Source organism: Triticum aestivum, chromosome 2B (genome assembly GCF_018294505.1).
Source record: "Triticum aestivum cultivar Chinese Spring chromosome 2B, IWGSC CS RefSeq v2.1, whole genome shotgun sequence".
In the NCBI taxonomy this organism is placed as follows: domain Eukaryota; kingdom Viridiplantae; phylum Streptophyta; class Magnoliopsida; order Poales; family Poaceae; genus Triticum; species Triticum aestivum.
Genome location: NC_057798.1, coordinates 788,522,284 through 788,534,302, shown reverse-complemented (window position 1 = coordinate 788,534,302; position 12,019 = coordinate 788,522,284). Strand labels below are relative to the sequence as shown.

Genomic DNA, 12,019 nt, shown 5'->3' with positions numbered 1-12,019 from the left:
CACTACCATGACTATACCCGACGCCAAGAGCGCTACCATGAACGCTATCGCAAAAAATGAGCCATGGGTACACGCTAAGCACGTGACACAATGTTTCTTCATAACTGACTCGCGCAATCCCAGCCGTGTTGTCGTGAGGAGAAGCAAAAGGAACATCATTGGAATGGATGCAGTCGCCAACGAGGAAGACTACGATCAGTACGGCAACCCAATGAGGGAAGATGACGATGATGATGAAGTATACGTCAAAAGAAGAATCAATACTACATTACCTAAGAAAAATCATACCCCATGGATAAGGCAAAGTCACAATGAGGGGCTCAATTATTCTTCGATGACAAGGGAAAGAAGCTGACTCAAAAACGAAAACGTCAACGCTGAGGAACCGTATGTTATCGGTCAAATGATGTTATATATATATTAATATATATATATATACATACATATATATATATATATATATGTTCCTATTTTGTATACACACTTAGCCATTATTATGCATGGGTCCAATGATGTAATATATATGTTCCTATTTTGTATACATATTTAACCGTCAAATGATGCAATGTATATCACCTTCCCTTCGTTCACTGCTCTCGGAAAAAAAAGTGAGAGAAAATAAAGGAAAAGAAAAAGGAAAACTGGTTATAGTAGTAGCGGTTTACTGAAAAAGAGCTACAGCTAGTCAAGGTAGCAGTAGCGTTTTCCTTAAAAACCGCTATGGCTACCTGTATTAGTAGTAGCACTTTTGGTCTAAAGGCGCTCTTGCTACGTCCACTTAACCCAAAATCCTCCCTCTCTCTGCTTCATCCCGCCTCTTTTCCCTCCAAATCCGCACTGTCTCTTCCCCCGTTGCACCGCCGCGCCCCGGTGCTCGCCCCCGACCCCGGCGCTCGCTCCCGACCCCGACGCGCCATGCCTCCCTCCTCTGCTTCCTCCCCTCCCAACCTCGGCCGTCGTCGGGCCTGCCTCCTCGCCCCTGCACCCTCTGTAAACCCCCCCCCCTCTCTGCTAGCTAGGGTTAGTTAGGTTAATTAGGTTATTTATTTAGTTATGAATTTAGCTAGGTTGAACTTATATGCAAATTTAGGTAGGCTGAATTTATATGCAAATTTGAACTGGACATGTGATATGTGGACATGTCATGTTTTGGACATGTCATGTTTGGAATTTGGACATGTGATGTTTTGGTTCAATTTTGGTAAATGATCTGAGTAGCCTATGTTACGCCAGAATGTTGATTCATTTCCGTTCCGGTGAATTTCAGGCGCTCGATATGTCCATTTTTTAGCAAAGGTCATGCCAAAATTTTCCGTGAATTTTGGCATGATTTGCGTTAGATAGTAGGCATATCGAGTGCTGGCACATGGATTTATTTTTTATGTCATTTCTCATTTTTTTCATACTTCTAAAAATAAACGAAGAGACTTAATCATAGGAAACATGTCGAACAACGAAGAAACTGGGCCTTCTGACCAAGATGCAGATGAGATGGATTATGAGGGTGAACAAGAGTACCTCGACTATTTGACTGCTAAGCAAGGTTTGCAGGTCGGCCTCGATGATGGTACTGATGCCGACATCGACACCGACGGCACCGACACCGATGGCGGCGCCGAGACCGACGGGGAAGGTACCGGCGGGGAAGATACCGGCGGGGAAGGTACTAGCGCCGATGCTGCTACCGAAAAGAAGAAGCATAAGAAGCAAGTGAATGGGTTCTTGGGTGCCAGCCATAAAGGCTTCAAAAGCAGACAAGAAGGAGAAGCTAGTTACTTGAGGTTCACGCTAGGGCGAGAGAGGACTCGTAACCGCCACCTCATGTACTGCATAGTTCCGCTCTCACTCATAGTGATAGCTCTTCTCGCGTATACCTTTGTTTAGATGAATGACGTTGTAGTTGCAAGTATTCGAGACTTGCATGTATCGCTATTTTCGAGATGATGACAAGATACCACTTTGTGTTGGATGATGATTATGATGAGACTATTTGTATGTATATGCTATGATTACATTTGTGGTCTCGCGGGCATTTGTATGTGTATCATGATGACATTTGTATGTGCTAAAGATTCTTCTATAAAGCCTGTTCAAATACAAAACAAATATGCAGAAAAAAATAAAAAACTACTAAATCAGCAGTAGCGAGTGGAGAAAAGTTAGCAGCAGCGCGGTAGTAGCAATAGCGCGCACAAGACAAGCACGCTATAGCTATTAGCATTAGCGAGCTCCCTGTAAGAACGCTGCTGCTACACTTGTATATCAGTAGCGCGGGAGCGTACGCGCTGCTGCTACGAGTTAGGCTTTTCCCTAGTAGTGTAGCATAGTAGAATCCGCGCTACTGATATACCTAGAATCCGCGTTGCTCCTAGGCTTTTCCCTAGTAGTGTAGCATAGTAGATGAACAGATCACATCTAGGGCACATACTAGAAACATGAATTCTACCACGATCTCGAACAGGAAAGATAGAATCACATACGGTGCAGTGGGAGCAGCACCGCCGACGTTGATGTTGTCGCCCATGTCGTCGAGGATGAGATTGCCGAGGTCTTGGAAGAAGTCGTCGTTTGCGAAGTCGTCGCTGCCAGCAGTCGCGCGAGTGCGCTCCCCAAAAACCTGATCGCCCCTCTCCCGTACAGGATCATGAGAGGCGGGGTTCTGGAGGTCTGCTGTCCCTTCTCCCGGTGCATGCCGAAAGGAGGGATGGAGAAGACTTGCTTGGCGGCGCAATGATCTGGAACGATGGTGAGAAACCATACGAAGCGGCGGTGGCTAGGGTAGACATCTGCCTGACTATATAGTGCGGGTCGGGTAGGTTGTGGGAGTAAACCCCACGTCCTAGTCATCACGATCCAGAAGAATCGGAAACGGTTCTTTAATTAACGCATCCGTTAATTATTAATTAATGACTCATTAATTTTCCCCGAGTAGCAAAAATATAGACAACGTGCATAGATCTGTCCTCGGCTCGGCTCAATCCCGCAACCCGCGGCGCGTCGTGACGAGGCATGGCATGGCATGGCGAGGCGAGTGAGGAGGAGGAGCGCGCGTGTAGGTCTCCTCTTCTCATGCTCATACAAGTGGTAGAAGAGCTCATCTTATAAAGAGGTGCAACTCTCTCTCAACTTATGAGGTGGGACTAAACTTTAGCCTCACTCACTTCACTCACATGTGTGCATGAATGGGCCAAGAGAATTTCAGAATTTGAGTTGGGCTTTGGGCCAAAGGCCTACTAGCAAATTCCAACACGGTCTACACAGAAGAGAAAAAACTCATGTAACCAAGTATCATGAACAACATGATTCCTATTTATCCCAGTTCCGAATGTAAACAGATATCAATTCGTCGATATTTAAGTGAATGATAACCCTTAAATCTAAGTCCATGCCCGTTTTTGGCAAGTTTGAAGGCCGACTCACATTTATCTATACATCTGAAATAAGAATGTGAGTTTCATTTCTGTTTATATGACAACACTTGTAGAAAAGGACCAGCCAGTAGATAAAACACACAAACAAACTTGAAAAAGCACATGCAGACAATAAGCCCATGGAAGGTAACCACATTAGTGCTAGTGCATCATAATTTGCTCCAGATTCCTGAATGAAGAAATCACAATAATTCTTTTCTCCTGAAGTTAACCATAGTAATTTGATCACTCAGTTAATGATCAAGGACCACATGGCATGTGCAGTCACATGCACGAGGCCGATGGACAGGCGAATTGCACTTGCAATCAAGATGACATGTATGTGTGCGTGCATCGCGCTCGCTCTATGCATGAACCCTTCTCATCTGATAACCCTTCTCATCTGATGATCTCTGCCTATCTAATAGCCATGCACGAAAAGCTAATTTCGCCATGCGGAGGGCGGGAGCAAGCAGATTGAGTGTAGTACCTGCGTAGAGAAGTTGGTGGTAGTACGAGCCGACAATTGAATAGTATCATCAATGAGGGAAGTTGGAGGAGCGACGCGGTCATGCAAAGGGAGGAGCACTGGTCAGGGAGTACATGGAGCTGACCCAGCCCATGACAGACACAATGCTTCCAAGCGAGCCAATTTTTTTCACATCTTTTTTGTTCAAGTGGTTTTATATAATTCAAAAATGTTCAAAACCTTTCTTTCATGAATTTCAAAAATATAAAATTTTGAAAACAATATTTGAAAATTTAAAATTTTCACAAGTTCAAAACTTTTCACAAATTTTTAAAAAAAATTACGATTACTGAAAATATTCATTAATTAAAATAATGTTCAGGAATTAAAAATGCACTTTAAGATATATTCAGGAATTTTGAAAAGTTCATAAAGTTAAAAAATTCATGAATTTTAAACGAATGTTTAAAGTACATGAATTTTAAACGAATGTTTAAAGTACATGAATTTCAAGAGGGGTAAAACCAAAGAGAAAAACATTTTAAAAATCAGCAACAGAAACTTAATAGAAAAACTAAAACCAAAAGAAAAATAACTGGGGGGAACTCCTTGGTTAGTTGTTACCATCATTCGCGGGGAGCTCCTAGTCAGCGCTTCAGGCGTCAGGAAGATCCCTTTCGCCCACGGGTCGGCACTGGTGGGCCAGCCCATGTACACAATCCCATTTGAGAAAGAAAAAAACGTAAAAATCAATAAAACGAAAAACAATCATGAAGTTGACAAGGTTCACAGATTTGTAAAAAAAATGTTCACGAGTTTTAAAAAAGTTCATTGGAATTGAAAAAAGTTCATCGAATTTGAAAAAGTTCATTAATTTGAAAAAAGTTCATCAATTTTGAAAATAGTTTATTAATGTTGAAAAATATTTAGGGATTTTGGAAAAAGGTTCATCGAATTTGAAAAAGTTCACTGATTTTTAAAAAAAAGTTCATTGAATTTTATAAAAATCATCAAATTTGGAAAAGCAAAATCATCTACTTTGAAAAATGTATATCAAATTTCTGTAATATTCATCGATATTTTTTAAAACGATCATCAATTTTGAAGAAAGTTCATCAATTCTGTAAAAAGTTCACAAATTAAAAAAAAGTTCATCGATTTTGGGAAAAGTTCACGAAATTGTAGTGGAGCAAAAAAAAGAAAATAGAAATAATAAAAAAGAAGAAGATAAAGAAGTAAAGAGAGTAGTTAGAACAAGAAAGTGTTGAGGTTGGGGTGGTTAGTGCAGTTTATCAGGGGAAAGAGGTCCCTTGTTTGATTCTCACAGCGTCCAATAGGAACCGCCTCATTCGCGCCTCGTGTTAGCTGTGTACCATTTCGGCTTGTGGGCTAGGCCACGATGTTGAGGGCTCGACCCCTTACTTTCTAAGTTATTTTCCTAAATTCCGTTTAAAAAACTATGAATAGAATATAACCTCTAATAAATCTATTTCAATTTTTAAAAGTCCCAAAAAATTAAATAACTCACAAAGTTAGTGCTTACGACAAATATTTCCTAACCTAAATATATTACAAAAACATCCTTCTAGAAACAAAGGCTATAATAAGCCTTATAAAATAACGTTAAAATAGTTATAGGTTTAAATTGCAGAATACTTTTGAACTCCAAATCACTCAATCCCAATTAATATTTGAGGGATCCTTGTTACTTTCTCTCTCCAAGTTTTGAATTGGAATATAACCTTCTAATATTTAAGCATATATTAATTCTAATTTTAAAAAATATTTAAACCTTCCAACTATTGTTGGAGTTGAGATTGGGTTTGGATACTTTGAAGAAGCAGAGAAAAATTCAAATAGAAACATAGGAAAGTCCTTTTATTCCCTCCGTCTCAATATTCAAACTCAAAAGCCTGAAATCCTCATCAAATTTGATCACTCAGATGATCATTCCTAAATTTACGTTAATTCCACAAATTTTAAAATTTGGGGATGTTACAGCCTCTTCCCCTGCTGCATCCGACACTTCGATGACCCTGGAGCTCATGCTATCTAACCTCCACCACCATCATCTCCGTTCTTCGCTCAATTCCACCAATGCGGTCAAGCAAGCATGACCTACCCCTATGCATCCACTTCCTCTCGAAATCGAGCGCACACCACGACGAGATCCTCCTCCACCGTGCAACCTCATCACACAATCCCGTCATGTCCCACCCCTACCAACACCCCATGAAAGTTCCCTTAAAATGAGCCTCAAATGAACTGAAGGGGCAGCGGTCGCGATTCGTGCTCTCATGGTAAAAGCATGCTACTGGGCAACACTTGAATCATGTGGAGGACGACTACAAGGAGAAAACGCGGCATACGACGGAGGCAATGCGTAGATACGAGAGAGGCAATGAATTGGGGGATGCAGCGTCGTCAGATAACTGCCGAGGTGACTCGTGGAGACAGATGAGGAAGGGACTGGACGTCTCCTTTTCTCACACTGATTTGCAGTGCTGGCGTGAGTGTGCCAGTGGTTCAGTGGCAGTGAACGCGTCGCCCGTGGAAGCCACCGGGCGAACGTTCACTCTGTAGGTAGATTTTTCAGGGTTTTTTTTTGAAAGAAAGAAACATAAAATCTGTTATGAAGAGAGAACGTTTTTTTAAGGAAAGAATTGAGTAAAGGAACGCGTGGCGGAGCAAGCAAAGCGCACCGTCCAAAAAATCCAAATCCAAAACCACCCCACCCACGGACGACGCACGCGAAGTCCACAGCAGCAGTCCAACCGCACCCGCGCCGCGCCGCGCCGACCAAAAACCTCTCCCCCTCCCTCCCCACCACCGCCGCCGCAGCCCACCATGGACCCCTTCTTCGCCGCCGACGACGGCGGCGCCGCGGACGACCTCCAGCGCACCGCCTCCCACCCCTTCGACGACGCCGAGGACGCCAACGGCGGCGCGGGAGGGTACGCCTCCTTCGCGGACGCCGGGTACGGCTCCTTCGCCGACGCCGGCCCCGAGGAGGAGGAGGAGGAGGAGGCGGTGGACGAGGAGATCGCCGCCGACTCCGACGGCGGAGCCGTCCCCGTCCGCCACGTCTCCGGCGGGTACGCCCCCGCGGCCTTCTTCCCCGACTCGGACTTCGGGGGCGGGGACGACGACGGCGGGCCCGTCCTGCCGCCGCCGGCCGAGATGGGCAGGGAGGAGGGGGTCCTCCTCCGCGAGTGGCGCAGGTGAGAACCGCCCCCACCCGATCCCTTTTCGCCTGTCGCTATCCGGTTCCTGGCCCTGACAGAGCTAGGGTTCCGGCGCTCAGAGTCAGATCTAATCTAACGCTCTGTTCCTGCTATTCTCGCCTAATGTTCAGTTAATTCAGCAACCTGGAGGTGCTGATCTCGATTACAATTCTGTGTACGGAAGCCTGTATTTTTATGTCTGCTCGATTCGATTAGGATGGAACTGGAAATTGAGTGGTGGATGATTGCATCCACCAAGTTTCATCGTGTGGATTTATGACTGAATCTGCTAGTTACAGTCCATCTACACTGTTGCAACACTGCATCTAGTTCAAGCTCTGACATTTACATGGTTAAGTTAACAGTCTGCTGATTATTACTGAACTTATTGTAGGTGCTTACATGGTTGTCATAGAAAAGTGCAGGTTGTATATTCATCTTTTTTTAGGGTCACTTGTTCAGTTCCTTCGAGTAAATCGTGGTTTAACCTGTTGGTTGGCAGAGATGCAACTGCACAGCTGGGGGGCATAAGCATAAATGTGGTAGGCTTGTGAACCTATCTAAGCTACCTTGTATGCAACCGATAGTTTGGTATTTTGGTGATATCACGCTCAGTGCCCCCATGATGATGAGTTGTACATATCGTCTCTTTCAGTTGCGTATGTCCTGTAGCGTAACTGATACTTTACTTTCATTGCATCAGTTTGCTGTGCCAGCACACAAAAAACCAAATAATAAGCTCCATTAAAACCGATCAGTAAAGCTGTAATGGTGTGTGCTAGCTGGAACACAACAGCCGCTTGTCTGCCAGTGGCCGAGCATGCATTATTCGTGTTTCTGAAGTGTGTGTCTGAGTGGCATATTCTTGCATTGCTTTTCTGAACATGTATTTTTTTTTTAAAATTGCTGCATGCCATAAATATCGGCAACTGTAATTCTTTATTTAAGACGGTAAGATTATTAGTTCTAGAATCATTGAATTTGTGTTGTATATTTTTGCCCAAATTTGTGGGGCACTCTGTGTGATCTGGGCATTGTGATGGCAGTAGTATGCTTCATTTTTGCTGTGATAGTTGTCATACAGAGAGCCCAGTAAACTAGTTATGCAATGTCCTTGGATAATGGCCTTGAGTTGTGTCCTGATACCTGAACCCTGATAACTGGCCTGCCACAGTACCCTGTAGAATTGATTGATGTAGCAATTTTTCTTCCTTTAATTATCCTTTTTCTGGTTTCCCTTGCATAGTGTAAATTTTGCTGTCTATGAGCTATATAGTTTGAACAGCTTCATTGTGGTTTCAGGCAAAATGCTCTAGTTCTCGAGGAAAAAGAACGGAAGGAGAAGGAGCTACGCGCCCAAATAATTGCAGAAGCTGAAGAGTTCAAGATAGCTTTCAATGAGAAGAGGATACAGACCTGTGAGACGAATAAGGTCCATAGCAGGGAAAGAGAGAAGGTACGTGAGGGGGCATTTCTTAATGAAGTAATATTCTGTAAGCAAACATGCATTGATCACTGTGGACTTGTGGTGTTCTGCAGATTTTCGTAGAAAGCCAGGAGAAATTCCATGCTAGCGCAGACAAGCAGTACTGGAAATCAATCTCGGAGCTCATCCCACATGAAATCGCTACCATCGAGAAGCGGGGCAAGAAAGACAAGGACAAGAAGCCATCCATCGCAGTCATTCAGGGCCCCAAGCCCGGCAAGCCCACCGACCTCTCCCGGATGCGCCAGGTCCTAGTGAAGCTCAAGCATGCTCCGCCGCCGCACATGATGCAACCTCCACCAGCCCCAGCTGCCAAGGAAGGCGCCAAGGAAGGTGCAAAAGACGGCGCGCCAGCACCAGCAAACGGAGCCAAGCAGCCCGCAGAGAGCAAAGAAGCACCCGCCAACGGCCCCGCCGCAGAGACGGAGAAGGAGCAGCCCGCAGCAGCATCAGAGTAGCTTCTTTTCTTTTTACAGAAAGAAACACCAGAACCATGACTATGCTTAGACTGAAACTTCTCATGTTTTCAATACCCGGAGTGTCGCCAGTCCTGTAGCGATCTTTTTTGTAGAGATGCGCGTCGGGATGGCTTTGTATCGATCAGCTCTGAACATTCAGCTTAGTATCACAGCAAACAACTGCACTCTTCAATGTTTTCTCCTGGTTCCAGACATTTTGGATGGGTGAATACACTATGGTCTTAAACCAAAAGCTGAGAAGTTAACTGAATGTGATGACAGGCATGATTCTACCATCATATTTCCAGCAATTTTACATTGCCCTGGCATGAATCACTAATCTAGTATATCATTTACAATTTCTAACTTGCCTCACTAAGAAGACAAAACTCATGAGCAGACACACTGTGCCCTCTGTAACCCTACATATAATGGAAGTAAAGAAACAAAGCAGAGCACCCTCCTCTGGTGCCTTGTTTCACCTAGGGCTGACGTCGGTCACCGTCTGCGGCACGACCGTGCTGAACATGTCGGAATCGTCCGCCGTGGTCGAGTTCTTGAACCTCGAGTCGCTGGAGGCCGTCGCCTTGGAGACACCGCTATTGTACTCACTGATGTACCCCGGCGCCGTCAGCTCGCTCTCGTTGATCCGGATGGGCTTGGACAGCATCTTCACCACCTGCAGCATCGATGGCCGCCGCGCCGCCGCCGCCTGCGTGCAGAAGAGGGCCACCTTGATGAACCTGATGGCCTCCTCATCAGGGTAATCTCCAAGGTCTGGATCAACCAGTTCCTTGAGGCTCCCTGCTTCATACAGCTCCCAGGTCTGTTGTCAATGAATGTTCAGAGTTAGACCAGGACCAGAGGCTGGTATAAATCATTTGATGCTTGCGAATCTTTTTACTGGCATAAAGTCAGGGAGATGCCGCAAACTAAATTCACCCCACATAACTGTAGCAGATCTAGTTTTATTAGACAATGTTGTTGTTCTGATTTCTGGAACAGTATTACAAACATGTCTTCATTCATTTGTGGAATGCAGATAAGCAGGTATAAGAAGCACATGATGTTAAGCCAGAGCTGACCTTCTCTAGAAGAAACTTATCATCAGCCAGCAGGCTCCTCGAGCCACTCTTGCCGCTGACGATCTCGATTGCGAGGACCCCGAAGCTGTATATATCTGCTTTCTTTGTCAACTGACCATGCCATGCATATTCAGGTGCAAGGTAACCTCTGCATGCAACCCAGGAAGCAGGGGTAAATCAAGGTAACAGGAGAATAAACAGGGAACAAGTAGACAGTGGGATAGATGAAGCCAGAACTAATAATTGAAGGAAATGCAGTAGTAATTTAGAAACTGCTGTACTTTCCAGTTATATGAGCTGCAAATCGCAATGTACTCACGTTGTTCCGGCTACTCGGGTGCTGATGTGGGTGATATTGTCTGGAAATAGTTTGGCCAGACCGAAGTCCCCGATCTTGGGGACGTAATTCTTGTCGATGAGTATATTGCTAGCCTTGATATCTCTGTGCACGATCGGTGATGGGATCTCTTCATGAAGGTATGCAAGACCTCTGGCAACACCGATGCATATGGAAGATCTTACGCTCCATGTAAAATTAGCAGGATCGCTGTTAGAGCCTGCGGAAGCACAAGGTAAAATGTTCAAGTCGCAAAGAAAACCACCATGCTAATATAGTGACATAAGAATAGATTCATACCCAACAGCGCGCGGTCAAGGCTGCTGTTCTCTAGGTACTCATACACCAAAATGCGGTTGTCTTCTTCGACGCAACAACCGATCAACTCCACAAGGTTAGGATGCTTCACATTGCTAATAACGTCGATTTCTGTCAAGAATTCCCTGATGCCCTGCCTGGATTCAGCAGAGAGAACTTTGACCGCGACATCTTGCTTGTTTGGTATGGTTCCCTGAAACATAGCTTTACTGATCAGACATGGAAGAGCCGGTTGCTTTGGACCGTCCCCTGGATTCGCATGGAGAAAGAGGTAAAAGTGTCACCTTATAAACTGTCCCGAAGCCTCCTCGTCCGACTTTGTTGTTGCGGTTGAAGTTGTCTGTTGCTGATTTCAGCTGAGCATAAGAGAATAGCCTTATGTTCTTCTCAGCTGAAATGCCTGAAAGCGGCAACATTTGATCGTTAAATAAGCCATGAATGACACATCTTTTGTCGAAGAAGTTGTCAAGGATGATTAGTGAAATGCAGAAAGGAACTTTTTAGTTTTGGCATATGTGGAAGCGTTATAGCTGCTTCTTTGTCAAACTGAAGTGTTGATTGGGTCAATTGGTGGAACAAAAAGAAAACTGATGGTAGAATAGTGGCGTTAAACTTTGCAACCCAGGCAGAAGCCTTACCGCTTATGCTGCTTTGGGCGACAAGATTCTCCCGTTGTCTATGGGAGTAGAGATTGTTGTTGTCGTGCTGTTGTTTCTTGGCTCTTGGGAGGCAACACCAGCTCATTATCCTCAGTTGCTTATGGTGGCAGCCGTGTCAAACCTGCTCTTGGCCTGCATGAGCATATTGCAAGGGAGAAAACTGCTCAGGGTAGCCTTTGTCACATAAGAGAAGATGTCAAGTCTAACCATTTCATAGAAACTGAAACTGCAACAGAGGCCAAGTTGGACTGAAACTGTATAAAAAACTGAAAGTTGAGGAGGGGCCAATAAGTTGGACTGAAATTTCATGAAAACTGAAATTTCAGGAGAGGCCAATAAGTTGGACTGAATTTCATGAAAACTGAAATTTCAGGAGAGGCCAATAAGTTGGACTGAAATTTCATGAAAACTGAAAGTTGAGGAGAGGCCAATAAGTTGGACTGAAATTTCATGAAAACTGAAATTTCAGGAGAGGCCAATAAGTTGGACTGAAATTTCATGAAAACTGAAAGTTCAGGAGAGGCCAATAAGTTGGACTGGAAATTATGACAGCACGCGTGTGGCTCTCTCTCA

At 44.5% G+C, this 12,019-nt stretch overlaps 2 protein-coding genes across 3 annotated transcripts in view; one reads left to right on the top strand and one right to left on the bottom strand.

The window, feature by feature from the left end:
* The first annotated feature begins 6,610 nt into the window (after positions 1-6,610).
* LOC123047422 (clathrin light chain 1) lies at positions 6,611-9,300 on the top strand. Its single transcript, XM_044470972.1, has 3 exons — positions 6,611-7,100; positions 8,406-8,559; positions 8,643-9,300. The coding sequence occupies exons 1-3, from the start codon at positions 6,727-6,729 to the stop codon at positions 9,045-9,047; spliced, it is 933 nt and encodes a 310-aa protein (XP_044326907.1). The 5' UTR covers positions 6,611-6,726; the 3' UTR covers positions 9,048-9,300.
* Positions 9,236-12,019, bottom strand: part of LOC123047421 (putative serine/threonine-protein kinase) — a 3,763-nt gene continuing 979 nt past the window's right edge. For both annotated transcript variants that reach the window (XM_044470970.1, XM_044470971.1), the window contains exons 2-7: positions 11,426-11,578; positions 11,072-11,187; positions 10,770-10,980; positions 10,452-10,689; positions 10,133-10,280; positions 9,236-9,873 (exon numbers count right to left, since the gene is read on the bottom strand). In XM_044470970.1, coding sequence (XP_044326905.1) covers positions 9,526-9,873; positions 10,133-10,280; positions 10,452-10,689; positions 10,770-10,980; positions 11,072-11,187; positions 11,426-11,531 — 1,167 coding nt within the window. In that variant the 5' untranslated portion in view covers positions 11,532-11,578 and the 3' untranslated portion in view covers positions 9,236-9,525. The remainder of the gene's footprint in view (positions 9,874-10,132; positions 10,281-10,451; positions 10,690-10,769; positions 10,981-11,071; positions 11,188-11,425; positions 11,579-12,019) is intronic.